This window comes from Crinia signifera, chromosome 4 (assembly GCF_055691185.1).
Source record: "Crinia signifera chromosome 4, ASM5569118v1, whole genome shotgun sequence".
In the NCBI taxonomy this organism is placed as follows: Eukaryota; Metazoa; Chordata; class Amphibia; order Anura; family Myobatrachidae; genus Crinia; species Crinia signifera.
Window position 1 is genome coordinate 169,663,150 of NC_139220.1, and position 24,989 is coordinate 169,688,138.

At 40.3% G+C, this 24,989-nt stretch overlaps 1 protein-coding gene across 1 annotated transcript in view; it reads left to right on the forward strand.

Moving 5' to 3' along the window:
- Nucleotides 1-24,989, forward strand: part of LOC146072995 (mucin-19-like) — a 133,921-nt gene that overhangs the window by 14,714 nt on the left and 94,218 nt on the right. Inside the window, exons 6-11 of the mRNA XM_083180166.1 lie at nt 3,795-3,855; nt 6,012-6,100; nt 11,290-11,500; nt 11,665-11,787; nt 20,160-20,283; nt 24,461-24,599. Coding sequence (XP_083036292.1) covers nt 3,795-3,855; nt 6,012-6,100; nt 11,290-11,500; nt 11,665-11,787; nt 20,160-20,283; nt 24,461-24,599 — 747 coding nt within the window. The remainder of the gene's footprint in view (nt 1-3,794; nt 3,856-6,011; nt 6,101-11,289; nt 11,501-11,664; nt 11,788-20,159; nt 20,284-24,460; nt 24,600-24,989) is intronic.

Genomic DNA, 24,989 nt, shown 5'->3' on the forward strand with positions numbered 1-24,989 from the left:
ACACGTAAGGGTATCTTTTCTATTCAGAATGGCACTTGCACAAGTGTGTGGGAGTAGTAAAACTTACTTTAGCTTTCAGCCCCGCATTCACGTAGCAGTTACTTTGGATTCAGGCTCCAGAGTTTCACATAAAGAAATTTATCCGGACATCCAAACATAAAAACAGCAGAACAAGTCAAACAAGAAAGTGACGGCTTCCTTCCAGCGGGTAGATGTAATTGGTCCCAGACGCTGCAGACGCTTGAGACAGAGACACACGCTCTTGGAAAGCCGGCACCGGTACACGTCACGCTGGTGGACAGTACGCCAGCGGTCACACGTCAACGCGTTTAAGAAGATTCCTTTTTTAAGACGTGCTGTTCTTGGCTCCTGGATTGGTTTTTAAACCAGAGCTCCCGATCACGTGATCAGTTATTCACCAATCACGACCTAGACAACCCGGCTCTCAGAAAATATGGGCTAAAATCACATACTACTGCTAAGAATTTATATAAGACAGGTGGCTACGATTAGCTTAGTATAAATATATCCAAATATAAATACATGGGTACACAGTGTATATAAATATATCAAAATATATCAAAATTATACAAAAATTTACAAAAATACAAATATAAAAATCTTCAAACATTTTAAAACATTTTAAAACATGAATAAATCCCATAGCATTTTTGAATTACATAGAGCCGGGTGTAGAGGACAGACAAACATAATAAAACAAAGTATTAATATAAGATCTTTATATTGCACATACCTAAAAGAAAAACGGTTGTATTACAACTCGTTACATGGTATCTCATTAAATCGCATGTTTCTGAATAGAGACCATTATATGAACCATTTATATTCAAAATCTACATTAAGATCTACATTAAAAAACTCTGGGTGGGGGCACCCTTTATCACAATTTCTGAGCAGTGTTTATAATACAAGATAAAATAGCAAAACTTTAATAGGTATACTTTAAAATTAGTGTTCCTTAATTATGTTTGTACTGACACTTTATGTTAAGCGCTGCAAAAATATTTCTGGATATGAGGCAATATTTGCCACTTGAAAGGAAGGGGAGAGAGACAGGCTTTTCATTTGTAATATGTGATCCTCATTTCTCCTGTGATTTCACCATGGTATTGGTATATAGGAATGGTAGGATTTAAATAATTGGACCGGTTTTTGGAAAAATCTGTGGGCAGCTTGTTGCCCTAAACAGTCAATTTCTTTTGTGCTGTAATCAGCATAGGAGCTCACCAAGGGGCAATGTGGTGACACAGTTTGCGTATAAATGACAATGGTCAAACAATAAATTTGTAATGCAGAAAGAGGGGTAATAGAGAATGAAAGTCCACTGGACTAAGCCAGTGGTTACCTTTGGACCTTATCAGTCTGCGTGGAGGTACTGATCTAAGGTCCGCCGCTGTGTCTCCTACGGTGCTGCCTCCTGTTAGAGCTTCTGCCTGGCCGGTCACGTGTGTACACCACGTGGTCCGGCAATCCCTGACGTACGTTTCGCTATTGCGCTTGTTCACAGGGGTGTGTAAAAGCCTGTCTCTCTCCCCTTTTTTTCAAGTGGCAAATATTGCCTCTTATCCAGAAATATTTTTGCAGTGCTTAACATAAAGTGTCAGTACAAACATAATTAAGGAACACTAAAGTATACCTATTAAAGTTTGCTATTTTATCTTGTATTATAAACACTGCTCAGAAATTGTGATAAAGGGTTCCCCCACCCAGAGTTTTCTTTTTTCTTTTTCCTCTCTTGGCAAGTAAAATACATTTGCTTTCAGGGAGTAGTCAGCTCCCAGAAACTGTACAAAAACAACATTAAAGGTGTAAAGTAGCACTAGATTGGATAAATTATTGATCTACCAAGTGAATCAATATAAAAAAATTAATGGCACAATAAAATTAATAGGATAAAAAGCAATAAACTACAGTATCATAACTCCAAGGACCATGTGCAAACAGGATTGTGATTAAAGCTACAAGAAAGATTGGGCATAACCTGCACTGAACCAGTCCTTGGATTTTTGATATTTTAATGCTTTTTATCCTATTAATTTTATTGTGCCATTACATTTTTTTATATTGATTCACTTGCTAGGTCAATAATTTATCCAATCTAGCACTGCTTTACACCTTTTTTGTTGTTTTTGTACCCTTACCATTTGTAGCCAGACTGCGCAGGTTGTTGGAAGACCCTAACTGCTGCCTGCAATGTGGTCACAATTACATTGCCATTGCATTTCTGGGTGGCCCTTAGCATGCTGGGTATCTTTTTGCCTGGCATTGGCAGCCTAAGCATGACATAGCAAGCAGTAGGAGATTCTGCTATTTAGCAGACTGTTACTGAAATTGAATAAGGCACTTATTCGTTAAACCTATTTAAGGAAATTGAATAAGAACTTAATTTGTTCAAGTGTTGCAAGTCAAGAAGCAAATTTGTTGACAATACAGTAACTGTAGAAAATAATTTGATTAAGTGCCAGGATATATAGCTGGAAAATGATCAAATAAATGTAATTAATGGTTTAATGATGACATTTATATGTTTGCAGCAGTGGCTCATTAAGAGAAGAGCATTCCTTTGCAGTCTCCTTCCTGCCCCCCTCCCTTCTAGCCGGCAGCACTGTAGTGAGCACTAGTTTACTCTGGTGCTGTGCCAGAGTCGGAACTTGTGTATTATCACGGCGCCCATTGGGTCCCATCGTATACCACTAATTAAGGTATGCAATGGGACCCGATTTGAGGGTTTTAAGAGCAGACTGTACAATTTTAATATCGCGTTGCATTGCATGTCATTACAATGGCATGCGATGCGATGCGACGTGATCAGACCCGATTTTACATTGTACAGCTACCCTGATGGGTGATTACTATGTTAAATGCACCCGCATTGTTAACGCCACCCTCACTATCAACGCCAACTCGAAGCGTGGCGAGCGTAGCAAGCCCACGAGGAGCGGTGGTATGCATCCTCTGACCTTTTCATACCCCCACTATCCACGTCAGCGTGGAGTTGATTTGAAATAGTGTGGCGAGCGCAGCGAGCCACCGAGCCAGAATAGTGGCGAGTGGACGCGGATTACTTAACATGTATTCCGCGTCCGCTCACCACGCTTCGGGCTCGGTGGCTTGCTGCGCTCGCCACACTATTTATGGCTCAACTACACCCCGATGTGGATAGTGGGGGTATAAAAAGGTTGGAGGACGCGTACCGCCGCCCCTCGCAGGCTCGCTGCGCTCGCCACGCTTTGGGTTAGCATTGATAGTGGGGGTGGCGCTAACAATGGGGTGCATTTAACATAGTAATCACCCATCACGGTGCCTGTACAATTAGAAATCGGGTCGCATCGCATCGACCGATACAATGCCCTACGATGGAAATTGTGGGCGCCGTGATAATACATAAGTACCCTAGAGTCTACTGCATTTGCACAGGTTTTGGAAAATTGGCGCTATGAACATTTTCCAGGTAATATTCCTATTGAATATTGCAGTGTTTTAATTTGTGCAGTGCTGCCATTGCTGGAGTAGGAATGGGTACACAGTGGGTGGTATGCATTGCAAACTTTGCACCCATTATAGATAAGTCTCTGCTAAGCAGGGGCTGTGTGTAGAAGGGTCTGTTACAAAATAATTGGTAGGTCTCGGGTAAGCAAAATGTCAGACACCTTGTTACGTGATTGTAAATGAAATGATTTTTATTGTTATTCTGCATCCTTGTATTTAGCATAAAATAAGAAGTATAATTCAACTTCTCTTAGAGTAACAAATATTTTATTTTGCATCTTCAGATACAAATTAAGAAAGAATCTAAATTGTGTGGTGTTTGTGGAGATTCTGAAACAATTACAGGTAAATCTACATGACATTATTTTTATACTTTCCATAAATATATGTCTCTCAAAAATACATGAAATTGCCAGTTAAATGATAAATTCACTTTAAAAATAAAATAATAAGGGGTGAGGCTTGGACGCTGAAGGAGAAGTGCACTTTGCCATGGGTCAGACTTTTTAACATCTTGTGGCACTCACATGGCCGGAAAGCCACACATTAAAATATCTAGGAATTTTTATCACACCATCCTTATACTACATTTATTTTAATATTTCCCTCCAGAAAAATGTTTTGCACTTCAATCTTTCATTAGATAAGTTAAGATATTATCTGTTTCCTTCTCATGGAAAGCTTCTTTTTTTAGTTGGTTTCAAACCATGGAAGCTCCTCTTTGGCTCTTCCTCCTTATTTATAACTATTCTAAACACTATTGCTACAAATCAATAATGTTTAAATGGATATCTAAACAATCTCCCACGTTGACCATGGTTAAGCAAAAGCTAATTTGGGGTCTTTATTATGACAGAAGTACTGCTTTACTAGATATTGAAAAAGGTGTGGTAAAATTATTTGAAAATTTGAAACATATTATTTAAGTTTTTGAAAATGTATCATGGCCCCTGCTCTGTAATCTAACTTGATGAAGCTAGATTTGAAAGGTTGTTTGTTCTCTGCATTTCTCTATTTAGTTTAATGTACTCAATGTATTATATGATATACGGTATGCTCTCTCTCTTCTTTTTTCACTCTTTTCTATATTTATTTTCCCCTGTTACCTACTTACCCATTATTGTTTTCCTTATGGCAAGCTTTCCTTTGAGCTTTTTTGTTCTTTACAGCTTAGTTGGATTTTGCATGAAAGAAAATAGGAAAACTGAAGAAATGACTTACATGAATATACTCCTACAATGTCCCTTTATTTTGGTTACAACAATACAGATGTTTTTCATATTTACTCTGATATATACACAATTTACATGTGACTAATAGATTTATTTATTAACAGTTTGTTATATAGCGTACACATATTCCGCAGCGCTTTACAGAGAACATTCACATCCACCCCAGTGGAGTTTACAATCCATATTCCCTACCACATCTACATGCACACACAGACATTCTAGGGTTAATTTTGTTGGAAGCCAATTGACCCACCAGTATATTTTTGGGTTTATATATCAATGTTGTTGATATTCATTTGTCATTTTCTTCTCAATGAAGGTGTGATTTAAAAAAAAAAGAAAACTGTAAAACTCAATCAACAAATGGCTTAGCTTATCAGTAACCATCAATTCAGACAGACATTCAAAGATAGATCTTTCCTTTGCAAGATTGTAGTAATCCTCTTTATGATCTTTTAAATCTATGAATAAACGCTTTCATTTTGAAACCCATAAAAGTTTCAGTGATAAGGATTCAATATTAGTATACGGTATGCAGTCATTAGAACTACAGTGTCTAGGTCGACAGTCAAAAGGATGACATGGTCAAAAGGTCTACATGAAAAAGGTCGACATGAGTATTAAAAAAAAATTGAGCCGACATGTGTTGACAAGCCCAAACATCCACTACAGCATGGTGGGAGATTATAATAGTGTGCCAAACGCAGCGAGGCACCGTGCCTGAAGCATGGCGAGCAAATGCTGTACACTTAGACGATGTCCGTACAATACCTATGTCACCCAAAAAAATACTTACAGTATGACACCCCAAAAAATTTAAAGAGCATGTTGATCTTTTCCATGTCAACCTTATGACTGTCAACCTTTTGACCACGTGGACCTTATGACTGTTGACTTTTTGACCATGTCAACCTTTTGACTGTCGATCTTTTGACCCTGTTGACCTTATGACTGTCGCCCTTTGACCATGTCGACATTATGACTGTCGACCTTTTGACCCTGTCGATCTTTTGACTGTCGCCCAATAGTGGTCGACCATTTGACTGTAGACCTAGACATACTGTAACCTGAGTATACATTGTTACACTTTTTTCAGCTGTTTCTGTGCTTCTGTGATTCCCCAAATAATAAGACATGCTATTATAGGTATTAAATGAAGAACTACAGTACACTTTTATACATAGATCACACTTTTATATGTTACATCTTTTTTAACTAATTACATATTTTACATTTATATTTATTGTTGATTATTTTATTGCTATTTAGATGCATCCTGGGCAGATGTCTTGAAAAAACACTCTACTACAGATGACAGTGATGTTCAGTTTTTTTATCCCAATGACCAAGGAACAGTAGTGAGTATGATTCTCCACTATTGAGGCTAAATCAAAGTATAGGATGGCCCATAATGATGGGATATATTTTAAATGCAAGGTTAAAACACTGCTCACTACACTCCCTGGCTTGATATCTGTATATATTGTCTGCAGCAAATCATCCAACAGGGCATTGCCACATCATAAAGGGATGTGGTCATGACATAACTGTGTCTATGACTGTGTCTCCTTCCAGTCAATCACTTACAGATACACAAGACCTGAATAATCATTATCTACTTGTTTGAAAAAATTTTTAATTCATATTGGTTTAAAAAAAGTTTGTTGGAGTGTTCGAAACAAAAATACATTGTTATCTAAAATTAAATATGGTGTACTTCAGTTTTGTTGGAGTGTTTGAAAATGCAATATTTTCTTTAAACTAACACTTTTATTTCCGGTACTTATGTAGTATCTGGGCTGCCGATTTTGTGATTGTATGCCTTACCTTAAGGCATACAATCAGATGCGATGCGATGCGATTCGATGCGATTTTGCATAGGATTCAATGTTAAGAAGGTCCTGTTCATTTCCCCACTATCCAAGTGGGCATAGAGTTGATTTTATATAGCGTGGCGAGCGCAGCGAGCCCCCGAGCCCGAAGCGTGCCCCGCGAGGGGACGCATATTTCTTAAAAAGTATTCTGTGTCCCCTCGCGGGGCTCGCTACGCTTGCCACGCTTCGGGCTCGGTGGCTCGCTACGCTCGCCACAGGTTTATATCCAACTCCATGCCCACTTGGATAGTGGGGAAAGGAAAAGGACCCCTTTTTCCCATTGAATTCTATGTTAAAATGGACTCAGACCATTTTAACATTGAATCCTATGGAAAAATCTTGACCATCGCATCGCATACGATTTGGTCGCATGCGATGCGATGCGATCCGATTTCTAAATCGGACGCCCAGATACTACATAAGTACCTCATTTCCTTCTGTGACTCAGATGTTTCCGGCATTATGCACAGAGCCTGTATTTGCTATTTTTCCAGTAATATATACATTTCTTTAATCTACTTTTCAATAAGGCATATCTCACAACTATCCCATTTTTTCTGAGACAGTTCCTTGTTTTTGGAAGTGTCCCAGGGTGCAAGGCATTTTCGAGTCCCTCTGTCAATAACTTTGCACAGCGTACAGTATATTCACATGCCTCCACAGTGACAGCAAATGGGAAGTGTGGTTTGTGGGCACATTATCCCACAAAGCAATGCCATCTTTTTTTGAGGTTATGCTCCCTTTTGGGTGCTAAAAGGTGCATTGGTCTCCCAAAACACAAAGCAAGTATGTTGGGTGGTATGCTAATCCTATGATTTATTATTTTAGCTTTAGTAATTTAGGAGAACCTGATCACATCAGCAGTGATCCACATTACTCAGTGCCAAGGGTCCCAATTTTCTTTGCCACATGATGGTGTGCAAATCTTAGAAACTTACCCCAAAAGCAAAACTTTTTTTTAAATTTTGCCGGAACAGACATATCGGAAAAGTACTATTTATTACCGTATTTAGGGTCAAATTCAGAGTTGATCTATGAAGAGCGAATTAGCAAATCTAATAATAATCATATGATTGTGCATGTGTATCACACGTATTGCACATGCACGAGGGAAAATAGCCACAGAACAATCGTATGAATTGTAAATGCAATGCACCCGGAGATTGACTGACAGGAAGCTAACATTTGGGAGTGGTAACCGGGCATTTTCTTGGAGTGTCTAAGAAAATGCAGGCATGCACAGGCATTTTCAGGGAGGGTTTGTGGCCTCAGCACAAGCCTTGATCAGCCTGCCTCATTCATAGATTAGTGGAAGGGTTAGAGCTACTCACATTGGAAAAATTAATTGGTGGTTCATAATTGTGTATGGATTTGTGGGTGGATTGATCTATTTATCTATTAATCTATTTACAGTTCTCTTGCAATTTTACACGGGATAAGTTTTCTTTCTGTCTGGGTGGTAAAATACTTGCATATCAGCTATCCGGTCTGAATCAGGTCCTTAGTTAAATACTAGTGCCGGGACAGACCAAGTTGTAATGATCTGTCCTGTCAAATCAGCAGATGCCTTTTCCTGATGTAAAAGACATCAATGAAAACTCTGTGCATAGCAATTCAAAAGAGGATAATCTCACCAGCAGCTGTAGATGGCCCCCTCCTCTGACTCCTACTAGTGAATATGCAGTTCTCCAATAAGCAGTAGTGGTTCTTACCTATGGGCTGTGGGACTACAGCTCCCCCAGTAAAATTTGGCACCTTAATCAGCCTTAGTGAAGTCAGATCATTTTGTGAGGCTTCACTGTGACTGGCAGTGACTTCCAATTGGAAGCACTACCTGCCAGTCACCAGCAGTAAAGGCAATTCCACTGGGAGTTGTTCAGGGTCTGCCCGGCCAGGTTGCAACAGGCAGAGAGCTACAGTCATTTCCTGTAGGAAGCTTCTCTCTGCCTGGGCAGCCCTATCTGGATTCTGTGGGATACAGAATATAAAAGCTGGGGGTATGTGTATGTGCAGTACCATTACTGATACTGTGCATACTACAGGTGCCTTTTCTCTGGACTGCAGTGGGAGGTGGAATGCGGCCAGCAGCAGCACCCCTCCTGCATAAAAGTAGGAGTCACAGCTGCCACTAATCCTGTAACTAGAAGTATGAACAGGGATGGCCAAACCTGTCCTCAAGATCTACCAACAGTTCGTGTTTTTCAGGCAACCAGTGTATCTATAGTGGGAATGACTACAGCTGTGCAGCAGCTAGGTGATCTGGAAAACGTGGACCGTTAGTAGATCTCGAGGACTGGTTCACCCACCCCTGCCTTAGAACCCCCTGGACTAAGCCTTTTCTGAGCTGTAATGAGACATTTCAGTGCATGGGGCAAGAGTGAACACCTTTACCCCCTCCTCCCGTCTTGGTGTTTCTGTTAGTAGTTGAAGAGCACTGAGAGAAAGAGAAGCAGGTACTAGACATCCAAGCCAAGTGTTGACTGCAGTGCCATCTTAACAGCATTATGGGCCCCTGAGCAAAGCATTGCAGCAGGGCCCCTACCTACACAATCACTCAAAGGAATGTTATATATATATATATATATATATATATATATATATATATATATATATATATATACAGCACAGGAACAGAGTGCGCTAAGAGTGAAAGTACACAATTTTCCACAATTCATAAAATATTTAATAAAAGCCAACATTAATACTTTGTTTTCAATCAATTTGAGACACTGCAAGAAGGTATTGTTTTTTTATCTATTTTTTATGTATGTATGTATCAATTGTGGGTATTTTTCATGAGCTAAAGGTGCAGTTAATAGTTTTGATCCAGCCTCATTGATCACCATTTATATATGAGTAAAGGAGAGTTATGTTTGAATGAACTCTTTTTAAATATATTTTTCCAGTTTTGTGATAGTGGTTTGGTGGTAATGAATAGAATCTTGTTTTTATGTAAAAAATTATTTGTCTGTATCCATTTCCTTATTAACGGTAGTCTATACTGGTTTTCAATCCTTTTGTTTTCTCCATTGTCCTCCTTTTCCGTTTGAATCTCTTTTTGAGTTAAAATGAGATGTACATATCTCTCTTCCCTCCTGATATACTTTATTGTTATTTTTAGAGCAACTGCAGCTTTGTAAATCAAGTCGCTAAATGCCCCTGATGAAGTCACGTGGTTGACGAAACGCGTTGGGCCTGCTGTTGTATTGAACCACCACAGATTTTGTCAATTGATTCCAATATAAGACCGTATGAACTATGTACCTTATTTGAGCCGTATTGTTGGCTTTTATTAAATATTTTATGAATTGTGGAAAATTGTGTACTTTCACTCTTAGCGCACTCTGTTCCTGTGCTGTATCTCTATCCTGTTCTGGGTCTCGGCTAACGGGGGACCCTCAGAGTTGCTGCTGTTTTCTACTAGGGCGCGGACTTTTGGGTACTTCTGTTTCTCATATATATATATATATATATATATATATATATATATATATATATATATATATATATATATTGTCCATCATGACCAGCAACTTATGGCAACTTGATTATTTTCTGCACAGCAGCAATTTTTACACAGGTACCCATGCACCAAATTAGTCCCCACTTTCCTTACCTAAATGTCCTGCAGTATTATCAGTTTAGCTGCACAGGAGTGTGACAGCAGAAATGGCAGACGCCTGGCCAGAGTTTTAACTAGGAATACACATCCTGCCCTGCACTGTGTAACATTTGACTGCAGCAGTCATATAACAACACCTGGAGCTGTTTTGTTTTTTTTAAGAGTAAGTGCTGTGACACACACTCACTCTGCAGCCATGCACACACTGTATCCATACACACACACACACACACACACACACACATTTACTCACTCTGAAGCCATGTACGCACGCAATCAAGCACACACACACACACACACACACTCACTCTGTAGCTATTCACACGCACACACACACTCTGACTCTGCAGTCATGCACATACTCACTTTGCAGCCATGCACATAAAGCCCTCTTCTCCCTCAGCCAATCAGCCTGCTTAGTTAAACAGCCTTCTTTCATCTTCTGCTGATAGGGGCTGCTTGCTCCTCAGGGGTATGGCTCCTCTCTCCTCTAGTGTTGATAAAAAACGTTAAACTTTATTGTGCAGCCATAGTAGTGGCTGACGAGTGGTAGGTTCTGGGCACTCCAACACTTTCCTGCAAGAAAGCAGGTGGGTAGGCAGACGGGCAGGCGAATACTGCAGTAATAGCATCCAGCTTGAGAGTGGTAGGAGTGACTTTTTTTTTTGCGGGATGGAATAATTGTGCAACCCACCATATTTATAGCAGAAAAAACATTAAAGCACCAAGTTATAATGTAAGTGTTTTTGACAAAAGAAATTCAACCTCCATAGTTCCGAACCTGGATATCAAAGTAACATTTTTTTTAAATGTTACTTTTTGAAAGTATTTATTTGATAATACAAATTTACATTATATTTACAGCTACATACAGTATGCATAGCACGGCCATGGAGTATTAGAAAAAAGAAGAAGAAAAAGACAAGAAAAAACAGATTGTATTTACTGAAAAAAAAATTTTTTAATAGCCCAGCATTGTGCTTGTAATTATTTATACAGATGTTGTTTATGTGATTGTGCTTTATTATAATACTGTGTATATTTAATTCAGTATTGCAGAGATATCATAAACAAATACTTTGTTCTGAATGCCAAAGATCTGGAAAACTACATTAAAGTATGTTCAATGGAATACAATGCTTGTACGGAGGACAAGAGGATATGCACATGTTTAACCTTTACTGAATTAGCTCGTGTTTGTGGTAGCACCGGTTGTTCTGATGAGTTGAGCTCATGGAGAAAAGACAGTAGTGTAGTGTGTGGTATGTACCTTCATGATAAATAATAATAATAACAATAATAGTAGTAATAATAATAATAATAATACATTTTACAAACAATATAGCATAAATACGATCATAATTTACATTTGAATTTATAACCACTTCAGAAAGTCCTGTTTAAAGCTCCCTGCCTACACTTCTAGGTATACCTCAATGTCCAGATACCCAAATCTTTGATGAATGTGCTCCAACGTCTCAACCAACATGCTCAAATCCAGCACTGATTCAAGAGAAAGGAGTTATCGCTGGCTGCACCTGTCCTAAAGGTAAAATAAATATATTATCTGCTGTGCAAAAATTTGTAGTGATAGTTTGCATTGCAGGTGCCAATGGCCATAAATAAAGGCAGATGTATCTTTTTTTAATTTATACATATCATATGCATATTTGGGGCCCTGAAGCTTGAACTGTTATGGAGGCACTGTTGCATACAGCAACGTCCAATGGGCCTCACTGCAAGGACAGCACACACCGCTCGCAGGGCTGGTGCAAGGCACTGGAGCGCTCCAGGCGAGTCGGGGTGGGGGCGCCCCGGTGCCGGGGGGTAGGGGCGGGGGGTACCTGTTGCGTCGTCTGGGGAGCGGGCAGGCGGGTCAATGCTGGCATCTGAAAAGAGCCTGCAGTGGTGTCCTTGCCGCATGGGTACCTGCGGCGCTGTGTATAAAGCTGGCGGCGGTGGGGGGTCCCTGCAGTGATTAAGAAATAACTAGTGCTATGCGACGGCGCGGGAAGCGCTGCCGGGTTTGAAAACACTGGCCGCACATAGCAGCTGCACCCCTTGCACCTATGGTAGTTACGCCCTTGCTCCTGACTGACAGTTTGAGAATCATCTCTGGAGCTGAAAGATGCTTTCTTAGTTGAGCATGCCACAGCCTAGGTTGTGTTTGGAATGTTATGATGTGTTAGAGAGAATGTTTAAGTTTTATCGTACTGTACATTATAGCGAATGTGTATTTTTCAAGAAGAACATGGATGTCAGCATATGTGACATTCCTGAATTAAACCAGATAAACGATCTTGTAATGTGTACATGGGGCATCTGGGGATAGATTTTCTTTGCAAATTCTTAAATATTGTCCAGTATACGTTTAACTCAAAAGGTCCCATACATTTTGGGCTAATTCTATGCGACTGATACCCTCTTTGTCAAGGTCTGCTTCATGCGTTTTTCACTTTAATATGGCTAACTGTAATAAAGCACACTACTGTATATGCCATATATATATATATATATATATATATATATATATATATATATATATATATATATATATATATATATGTATAGGAATCCGCACACAATTCACTGGTTCATGCCGGTAGTGCTCACTCCAAGGCACCAGTCCAAAATATAGAAATTTGAAAGGAGGGCACTCCCCAATTCGCAGGTAAAATTTTTTTTTATTTATTCAATTCATTAAAATATTGAACCTCAAACAGTCGTCAACGTTTCGGTCCGCATTTCAGACCTTCTTCAAGACTGACAGCAAAGCAGCAAGAGATCATACTCCAACAGAGACCTAATTCACACTGAGCCCATGATGAACTTAAATACCCGCCTCTACAGGAAGTGCCTTACCATAACCAATGGGATTGCACTCAGTTCAATTTACTTACTAACGATATCAAAACTCATAATCAACTGCATTCTATTATCTAATACCTAATAATATATATATATAGCCTGTAAGATGTATTGCAGATATCCCCACCACTTGCACAGATCACCTGCAACAATATAATCAGATAGCGCGGCGTGCGTTCCATCTCTGTGGAACGCACCGCCATCTTGTTTCCGCTATCAGCGTTTTAACGTGTACTGCAGCTATGTCTCTACACACGATCTTACTGGCTCCCCACAACGCCCTGGTATGGTGTCGAGCGCTCCACCTTATTAGATGATCAAGGGAACAGGCGGACCCGGTGGTTCCAGTAGATCCTCTGTGTAGACACATACAGTCTATCACGAGCGCGTCTCCCGGATATGACGCCCATTTCCAGGACTCGTTTATTTGTATACATTGTTACCCTAGTAACGCGTCACCCACTTGTGACGTGCATATCCAGAATACATACTAATGTCGCGTCACCCAATTGTGACGCCCATTTCCAGAACCCGGATGCTTGCACCTAGTGTCACCATAGCAACGCATCGCCTATTTGTGTATGTCTAGAATTCATCATATAGCGGCGTTTTACCTACTGCCTGACATATATCTATTGTCTGGCACAATAGGCTAATGGTTTTATATATAAAAATCAACACCCAACACCATACCACAACCTTAAAGGGCCAGTGTCGGAATAGATGCATGTATCAAAAAAAGGGACAAAAAAGAGAATTTCTCTCAAAAAAAACGTTACTCAGCGGGTTCATAGTTCATCATGGTCTCAGCTCTATGGACATAAACAGCAAGTTCAATAAACACAAACAATACACACATATATTACGACACACAAAGAGTCAACCCATGGGTTTATTCACCCATAAATTGATGTTAATATTTTAAGAGGGCAAATAATCATTATCTTTGTCCTCCCTGCTCCACTGTATCCACAAAAAAAGGAAAAATAGAAAAATATATGTAAAAAAATTCATACATTTGAGATAGTAGAATATCCATGTCCTACATATATTTGTAGACAGTTCACTTAGTAGTATAACGTCCAGAGATACAGTCCCATATCAGTAATCAAGGTAGCATAATGATGTTAAAGCTGATATGTCTACTAGTATAATTAATCAAGGGTGATCTGTCCCATCAATGACATGTGCCTGAACAGGAGCACTTGCTTACCCTCCCATGGCTCCAACCTAAGTGATGGAGATGGGACAGACTATCAGGAGAAGACAGGAGGACAATATAGTGTTGCATAGGGAAGAATGTGGAAGTCTTATATGATATAATTATATAATTGGTGAAACATTATATAATGTTTTACCAAAGTTAAGTTGACTCTTGGTTTCCTGAGTGCTGCCAGCAATGAGGAGGATATGCAGTGGTAGCAACACCACATCTGGAGGGCACCTGGGCAAGACACCCCTATTTGGGGTAACAGAGTGCCGAGGATAAAGACAATATATATATATATATATATATATATATATATATTTATAAATTGGAACAAGCATGGACCTCTGCGCCAAGTGTAATCTCAATATAGTTCACCAGTTGAAGATTCCCTTGTATGACCACAAAGGGAAGAGGCACCAAAGTCACTTATGAACCTGCAGCTGCTTCACTCTCAAGGAGAAATCTCTGGAATCCACAGAGAGAGACAAATCTAGAAAAGGGCAGAGAGAAGGCGCTTCATGGTGCAATATAGCTTTTTATTGGACAAGGTTACAAATCCAGGCACAGACAAATAAAGATTCGTACCATAGGTAAAAGCACTGTGGACTGGGTACCACACGGTTTAAAACAATAGCCTCAGGCTAAGCTGCTCACAGGTCTGCGCAGGAACAGGGATCCACCATAAACACCGCTATGCTGGCTTGCAGGGAGGATCCACGGACCATACAGCAGTCGTGAGGGGAGAAGGAGCTTACGACGCTCCTTCTCCCCTCACGACTGCTGTATGGTCCGTGGATACCCCCTGCATGCCTCCCTGCAAGCCAGCATAGCGGTGTTTATGGTGGATCCCTGTTCCTGCGCAGACGTGTGAGCAGCTTAGCCTGAGACTATTGTTTTAAACCGTGTGGTACCCAGTCCACAGTGCTTTTACCCTATGGTACAAGTCTTTATTTGCCTGTGCCTGGATTTGTAACCTTGTCCAATAAATCTTTTAAAGCTATATTGCACCATGAAGCGCCTTCTCTCTGCCCTTTTATATATTTATAAATATTTATAAATTTATAAACCATCAAGCAGAGAGCACCCACCAGACTGTATATTCAGCCAAGAAAATAAATTTGTTTACATGTTAAGAACAGGTCGATGTTTCGGTCCACTCTGGGACCTTTTTCAAGACCACCTTGAAAGGCTGAAGCATAAACCCCACTGCCCAGTGTTTAAATAGCCCTCCAGCTGATCACAAATCATAACACACCCCGGAAGTGCACTCTTATGTAATCACAACACTATATCGTACTAACCAGCATATAGTTTACACCCCATTTACACATGGTCATTAATATGTTGGGCACATTACCCGTCACAGTCAGTTAAATGTCACCTGGATCAGAAAGATCCTAGTCAAACCCGCTGTACCCGCGGCGTGCGTTCCAGCATCATTGCACGCACGCCAGTGGAAGTGCATCATCAACCTGGGACCGCTTCACGGTGGACTGGTTGTCACCGTAGCACATTCACCTCCTGGATCGCATATTGCATTCCAGCTCTTACATATTATATTATTACTGGGCGCACACCATATCTATGCCCGGAAGCACGGGTCTTTCCCATCTCATGGAGCGCATCCTGCGTTCCACATTAGTCACATGATCATAACTGTCTTTCCTAAATGTGAGAGACCACTTTTGACACATTCAATTACTCATACTGTATGTGGGGTCCCAAAATATATTCAAAATAGTACTCATATATCGAATTACATAAACATACCTATTGGTATGCTAGTGCACAACCTGTGATGCGCATGTGGTACCGATCAGCTGTTTGGGCATACACTCCCTAGATCAACACCATACAATAAAGTGCACAATAAATAAAACAAAAAACATATAAAGTAGTCTAAAAATCATTAGAAAATGATTAGAAAATTAGCCTCATGCCACCAGTAGCTCATGTCTCTCCCTACACTATCATATAAGTTATTATCACAAGGCATCTTTCGACGTCACCATTAATTGTGTAGGTCACAGGCTTAAATTTTCTTTGATGAATCGACAAGCTCAGGCACAAAAGATGAAGTTAACGTAATCATAAAAAAATTGACAAATGGTTCACCTCATTGAGGCCTTTTGGCGACATTGTCTCCAAATTATGTATCCATCTGGCCTCTGCTTTCAATAAAACAAGTCCCCTATCTCAACCCCTAGGGAGGGGGGAACCCAGTCAATAATTATTCCTCTTAAGGCTGAGATTTGATGTTGAAACTTAAGGAAGTGTGAAGCCACAGGTTTATCATTGGCTCCGGTCTCATAGGCCAAATAGATAGATGACCTGTGCTGAGCCACTCTCTCACGATATGTACGGATCGTCTTTCTGACGTAAAAGAGCCCACATGGACAACTGAGGAAGTAGATAATGTGATCAAGCTGACAAGTCAATCTATACATCAGATATCTGATATCTTTTTTCCACTGGATGGCAGAAGTATTTGCCAGTTTGCATGGCTCTACAGGCAGTGCTGTCGAGACAGTGATAACATCTTGTAGCTTGGCTTAGCCAGTTGGTCCTTGGCCCACTGTCTGGTCTCAAATCCGCATGAAGTAGGAGGTCCTTCAAATTTCAGCCTCTTTTAATGCTCACAAGTGGAGGTGCTGCTGATATCCTGCTAAATGCTGGGTCTGATTTCACCAGATCCCAATGTTTTCTAAGCGACCTTTGAATGACATGTAGGTTCGTATAACATCTGGCATTCAGGATCACTCTCCCAGGTGCTTTCCTTTCACTGTGTCCTTTCTTGACAATATCTTTAGCTCTGGTGAGGCATCTCTGCAATGTGGCTCTATTATATCCTCTGTCCAAGAATCTTTCTTCACACTCCTTAAGTTGTATCACAGCTTGGGCTTCGTCAGAGTTATTGTGTAAAACGCGAACCAATTGGGATACCGGGAGACTCGATTTGAGGTGTGGGGGATGGTGACTAGATGCCCACAATAACATATTTCGATCAGTGGACTTTCTGAACAATGTGTATGCCAACTGCCGCTTATTCAGGGTAAGTGTCAAGTCCATAAAGTTCACTGAAACGGCATCCACACATGCCATAAAGCAAATTGGTGAGTCCAATGTGTTCAATGACCTAACCATGTCATGGAAGGATAATAAATCAACCCTCCAAATCACAAACACATCATCAATAAATCTACAGAGGAATACTATATTTTCCGCAAATTGGGTACGATAAACTCTTGCTCATACCAGTTCACCCCCCATAGCCGTCCCTGCAATTTGCAATATACAGTATATAGCGTGGGATGACGGCCTGACACTCTCCTTCACTGAGTTAGAAACCTGGTGCCCGCATGTAGTAGATAGGTAGACGAGAGATAGACAATGGCACTCAGAGGATTTTTAAAGCAGTGTATTCACAAAGGGTAACCAAAGTTTCGGGGCTCATGCACCCCTTTGTCACCATTGCACCTTGACAAAGGGGGACATAAGACCTGAAAAGCTGGTTACCATTTTTGTGAATATACTGCTTTAAAAATCCTCGGAGTGCCATTGTCTATCTCTCATGTATATATATATATATATATATATATATATATATATATATATATATATATGGAACAGGTGATGGCGGCACTCAGAGTCGATCAAACCACATTTAGGTGCTTAAAATCTTTAATCTATGTTTCGGGGTTCAAGACCCCTTCGTCAGGATCCTGACGAAGGGGTCTTGAACCCCGAAACGTAGATTAAAGATTTTAAGCACCTAAATGTGGTTTGATCGACTCTGAGTGCCGCCATCACCTGTTCCATATCTTTGGTGGCTGGGCCACACACGGAAGGCACTAGGGCAAAGACACCACGGGATACGGGGCAACGGAGTGCCGGGGACACTGCTGGACTATATATATATATATATATATGTGTGTAAATAACGCATACAGAGGGGAGCAGCACACCGGTGTAAAAAGATAAAACTTAACTTTTATTTGCAGCAGCAACGTTTCAATGCCCTGCCAGCATTGTCATCAGGCTAAACATACATACAAACATCACGTACCTTTTATCAAGAACAGCGTGGATGCCCATCTCCGGCCACTGCCATTTGCGGGAACTGTCCCATGCTGGTGAGGTCAGAGCATGATGACAGGACCATGGAGCACGCCCTGTGTGGACAATCGTTTCCGTGATTAACTCGTACACAAACACGTACAAACATAACAAATACAGGCATAGTATAGCAATCACAGGAACTCAGACACATAATGGCAATACTAAAAAGCATATCATAAAGGGCACAACAACTTCTGAATAAACTATTGGGTACTTATGTAATATCTGGGCTCCCGTTTTTCTTATGACACCGCGTACCCTCGCGGGGCTCGCTGCGCTCGCCACGCTTCGGGCACGGTGGCTCGCTGCGCTCGCCACACTATATAAAATCAACTCCATGCGTAATTGGATAGTAGGGGTATGAAAAAATGGGGTGCATTTTACATGGGAGCCCAGATAATACATAAGTACCAACTATTCTTATATATAACCATGTATCTTAATATGCTAGGTACCGTTGCCCAGGACAAATATTTTAACAAACAACAGTTAGATCAAATAGAGCTATGCAATCATACACCGATCACAGACGCTTAGTTTACCTATTATTAAGTGTATTAATGCCAGAGTGTTCATTAAGGCCCCCGGGGATAACGGTACCCAATCTCATTATCCACCTTGCTTCACATTGAATGAGTTTAGACCCTCTATCACGGGTAAAACATTCATTATCAATCATACACTTACCTGTAATACCAAATTTACTGTTTACGAAATCATGTGCCCCTGTGGCCTTAGCTACATAGGCTAAACGGAGCATGCCTTCAAAGAAAGAATGGCAGCACATCGCTCTGCCATAAAAAAAGCATTTGAAAAAGGCACTAGTGATCAGCCTGCGGCTAGGCATTTCCATGCAGCCGGCCACAGTATTGCCATACTTAAGTATAGAATGATCGACCATATCCCCCCCTCACTTCGTGGGGGTGATAGAGGGTCCAAACTCATTCAATGTAAAGCAAGGTGGATAATGAGATTGGGTACCGTTATCCCCAGCGGCCTTAATGAACACTCTGGCATTAGTGCAATTATTAATAGGTAAACTAAGCATCTGTGATCGGTGTATGATGGTATAGCTCTATTTGATCTAGCTGTTGTTTGTTACAATATTTGTCCTGGGCACCGGACCTAGCGTATTAAGATAAATGGTTACAGTACAGTATATATAACAATTGTTTATTCAGAAGTTGTGCTCTTTATGATATGATTTTTAGTATTGCCATTATGTGCCTGAGTTCCTGTGATTGCTATACTATGCCTGTATTTGTTATGTTTGCACTTTTGTTTGTATACGGGTAACCATGGAAATGATTGTCCACACAGAACGCGCCCCGTGGTCCCGTCATCACGCTCTGACGTCACCAGTGTGGGGCGGTTCCCGGAAACGGCGGCGGCCGGAGATGGGCGTCCATGCTGTTCTTGATAAAAGATATGTGCTGTTTGTATGTATGTTTAGCCTGATGACAGCGCCGGCAGGGCATTGAAACGTTGCTGCTGCAAATAAAAGTTAAGTTTTATCTTTTTACACCGGTGTGCTGCTCCCCTCTGTATGTTTCTAATAACATTGACCGGGCACCCGGTGGAGTACCATCCAAAGAGGCTGTGCTGGACCTTGGCGATAATATATATAAAAAATATATATATATATATATAAATAATATTTATTGCATCACCATTGTGTAATGTGTGATGTTTAATATTTATACTTTTGTTTTTGCTGCTGTTAGGACTCGTAATTGATGACCTTGGTGGAAGCAATGCTTGTATTAATATAAGTGCCTGTCCCTGTTCATTTGGCGATAAAATCTATCAACCTGGAGAGAAGCGGCAAAGCACTTGCAATTCAGAGTGGTAAATATTGCATTTTAAGTATTTTTGCAATCATTTAGCGTTATTTCGTCTTGCTTAAGTCAAGTTTAATATGATTAGAATGCCCCATATCCAAATGCAAATATGAACATTTTACTGTTATCTTACCCGGGCTGACCAGTCAGGGGGCTAATGCTTTCGCCGGGCAAACTTGTATAAAAAGTTTCCCTCAGCTGTGGCATTACCCTGCTGGCTGTTTGGGCCTGGTGCTGGTTGTCAAGAATACAGGGGACCCCTATTAATTTTGTCCCTCGAATTTTTGAAAACAGGACCAGCCCATGAGCCTGGTGCTGGTTATAGTTGTGGGGGACGACAACCTCATGAAGTATTTTAAATTATTTATAATTTTTTTTCTATTTTAACACAGGGCAGCATTGCATGGATCACACTGATCCGTGCGATACTGCTGCTACGGACACATTTGGCGGCTATAAATACTGCTGACAAATATGAACAGGAATACGAATGGTTAGAATCGGCTATGGCATCGGAAAATACGAATCCCGAGAATACAGCAGATTTGTAAAATTGCCTATATTTACATATTTGTATTTTTCATGTAATACAGCCGATGCTGGCCATATAAATTCGTACCCAGGATCGTCCGAATCCCTGGACCTTAGGAAATTTCCCCCTGAATGTTTTATCTCCCAAGTGGCAGGGTGTGGGTTGGGAGGGGAGGGGGTGGAAGTCAAGAGTAGGCAAAGCTACAGGGTGGCAGAGATGATATTGGGGGTTGTTGGGGAGAGACACTGCCACCAGATAGGAGAGAAGGAGGGGAGAGAGACATTACCATTACATGGGAGAGCAGGAGGGGATAGAGACCCTGCCATGGTGTATTAATAATAAGGTAGAAACCCACACAAATAGCACAAACTGGACCCTAGTTAGAATGAGCTGAAACTGGACCCTAGCTGAAAACCGCAGCACTGTGAGTGTGCTATTTACTCTTCTACTACTGTGCCCAACCCTTGCTTACATTGACTAGAATTACAGCATTACTGAGCGTTCCCAGGCTAATGAGGACGTGACTGACATGCGGGGACGGGCAGCTGACATCACCGGATGTCAGCTGCCCGCCCTGTCCTTGCACAGGGCGCCCGCATTTTAGAGTGACTATATAGGTCACTCTGAACTGCGTGCATGGGATAAATCATTGTGAGTCAATCAGAATAAGGCCCTGTGTTTGAAAAATCAATTAGGAGCTGGTTAACTGGTACTTTATCTCCTACCAAGGATCAGTTAATTGACCCCTTAATCTTTGATAGTAAGCTATTGAGCTTGAGTCATGGCCAGCTGTAGAAGGAATTTCTACTCCCTGGGGTTAGCTGCAGGAGTGACTTCAGCAGTCATCGGAAAGCAGCCATTAATAAGAAGCATGTTATGGTGACATTGCCTGTAAAAATTACCTTTGTTGGATCAGAAACATGGATATTTGCCAACAATTAGTTCCCAATGGCCATTCCTACCTCAGAGCTCTTCATTTTCAAATTGTTACTTGCATAAAATCCCACTTATATTTCCAATGTATTAAAGTCTGTGTATGAAGAATAATGGCTCAGTAATGGTAGTTGATCCTGCCAATAAAATTGTATAGCTCGCAGTTGGTGGTACTCTCTTTTTATATCTCTGTTGATCCCACCAGTTTAAGCATACCAAAATTGACTAATTATACCTCTACAGTGATTATAGTTAATAAAGACAAGGTGTCTATGGTGTTAGGGATAACGTGGTGCAATGTGTTACCCTGCAGCCACCCCGCTGGAGGGATGCCAACCTCCAAAGTTTAGCACGAGAAATAAATAAGCGGGGGGCGCCCCAACATACACAGTAATAATGAATACAATTTAGTACCTGCTGTTTGGGAGTGGGAAGGGGCTCCTGCAAGTAAGAGCTCACACGGCTCACGTGTAGGGCAGGATATTTTCCAATTAGCACCACTTTCCTCTCTTCCTGAGGAGTGAGGAAAGCGGTGCTAATTGGAAAATATCCTGCACTACACCGTGAGCCGTGTGAGCTCTCACTTGCAGGAGCCCCTTCCCACTCCCAAACAGCGGGTACTATCACTGCCATAGACTGGTGATAAAACCTGAAACCACTGGAGTTAATATAACTGCCTTTGATCTTTTATGGACACACTGTTGCCATTGATATGCTTGGAAGACCACATTTGACTGCTGGATGATCATTTGGTCATACATTAAAATTGAACTTTAGCCCTCCAATTGAGCTGGTAATCTAATGAATAGTTATATAGCTTACTGATATCTATTTAATATGGACTGAGAGCTATCATATAGCCACTGATGGAAAATATTGATCCTTTAGGAGGGACCAAGTCCCTATTAGCATTTTATAATATTTGAAAATTCTATTTATATTTTAATGTATTGTTTTGTCTTTCTGTGTATTAAATAAATTGTATTGATTATTACTGTGTACCTTTGAGCGCCCCATGCTTATTTTAGTTTTAGTTAGTGTTGTTTTTCAACATCAGTTTCTTTGAGTCCTGAGTACTATGTCAAGAGGTGAAACACTGGAACAGAATATAAATAAAAAGGGACAATAATACCAATATTATGAATGTAAGGCTTAATTTGACTAACTAAAATATAGGAGACAAGATTTTTAATAAGTTTTGATTTGCAGTGGTGGAACTTGTCAGTGGTTGGCTCAGGTGCAAAAATATAATTTAGGCCTCCCCTCCATTCCAACCCAAGTTCACAATATGCCACAAAGCAGTGAGGCCCCTTAGTCCTTAGGGGCTCCGGTACAATGCACCTGCTGCACCAACGGTAGTCCCGCCTCTGTGTGGGGGTATTCAATTATACACAGTATGGGCAACTCTTATTGTGTTGTAAACTTTTATTCCTATTATTAGTCCCAGAAGCAGGAAGAAATCAGTAAAACCATTTGAAAATTGTCTAAGCTAAGCACCTAAACATTTATCCACAGTATTACTGTGGTTCAATAAATCTTGTACCAACTTGTAACGTTAGTTAGACATCTTTTTCTGTGTACAATAATTACTGATGCATGCATGGAGGGTTTGTTAGTACCAAAAAACCCTTCTAGTAAGTCTAAATATTTTAAACTCAAAATAGAGCCTCATCCCCTCATGGCAGGGCTATTTTTGTGCAGGCTCCAGCAGGAACTGTGGCCCTTATTCTAGCTTACTCTTTCTGACAAAATATTTCTTAGATGGACAAAACCATGAGCACTGCAGGTGAGGCAGGTGTTACTTGTGCAGAGATAATTAGATTTGGGTGGGGTTTTACATCTGCCTCACCTGCAGTGCACATGGTTTTGTCCATCTAAGAAATATTTTGTCAGAAAGAGTGAGCTAGAATAAGGGCCACAGTTCCTGCTAGAGCCTGCACAAAAATAGCCCTGCCTCATGGTGTAATGTCTCAACTCGTGGGTCTTCAGTTTCTGGAGGGGAGGAGCAAATGTGACATGATTCTTTGAGATTGCATCATATAAGAACATCCCCCTCTTTATATGCGAATGAATAGCGGCATTACATATGAAGGTGGCAGTGCCTATCAGCACAATTTTCATTGTCCACCCTACCAGCAAGCTGCCAGAGAAAAATGTAACATCAGCAAGGAATGTGGGTGTGCATGACTCTTGTACCCGCATCTTCCTTTCATAAAAAAAAAAATTGATCTTAAAGATGTTGAAGTGATCTAAAAGGAACATTAGATACATTATTGGGAGGACAGCTTGAGAAAGAATATTATAGTAAGTTGAACTCATAAGTTACTGTATAGTAGTGGTAGCCAACTCCAGTCCTCAATAGCTACCAACAGTTCACATTTTCTAGATCAACTAGCTGGGGCACAGGTGTATTCATTACTCACTGACACATTATAAAAGATCTACAGGTGGAGCTAATTACTTCACTTGTGATTCTGTGAGGAGACCTGGACAATGTTAATTGTTGGTAGCTCTCGAGGACTGGAGTTGGCTACCCCTGCTGTATAGTATGGATGAGGGTGTCATTAATTAATAAGTACATACAGAATCCAGCTAGAACTATAGTTTATGAAGATAGCACATATTACCTGAAATAAATAAAGTCAACTAATATTCACACTTCAAGTAAACCTTTTTATTGCATTATGTAAATGTTTTAAACAATATCTTATTTTATTAGCTCCTGTTCAGGTAGCCAATGGCATTGTTCAGAAGAAAAATGTCCTGGAACTTGCAAGATAGAAGATGGGATGTATGTCACAACTTTTGACAGCAAGGAATACAATCTATATGGCTCTATCCATGTTATTGCATTACTCGTAGGTTCAATTATTCTATAATTCAATATTAAGCTATTTTGCACTCGAAATAGAAATTAAGAAATGTAAAAACTTTAAAAAAAATTGTGATAATTAGAACATTGGTATAAATGTGCTTAGTGGTTGATTTATAAATATATATATCGTATGGGTTGATGTATAGCACCACTTGTGAGTACTACTAATATATATATATATGTATATATAAAAATACTCCTCACTTCAAAGAGCATCTGCTATTCCTTTAAATATACAAAGAAGTGGTAAATTACGTAAATAGAAAGGAATTTTTTACAATTATAAGGGGTCAGCAACTGCACGTGTTAGTAAAATGTATATATATATATATATATATATATATATTTATATATATATATTTATATATGATGC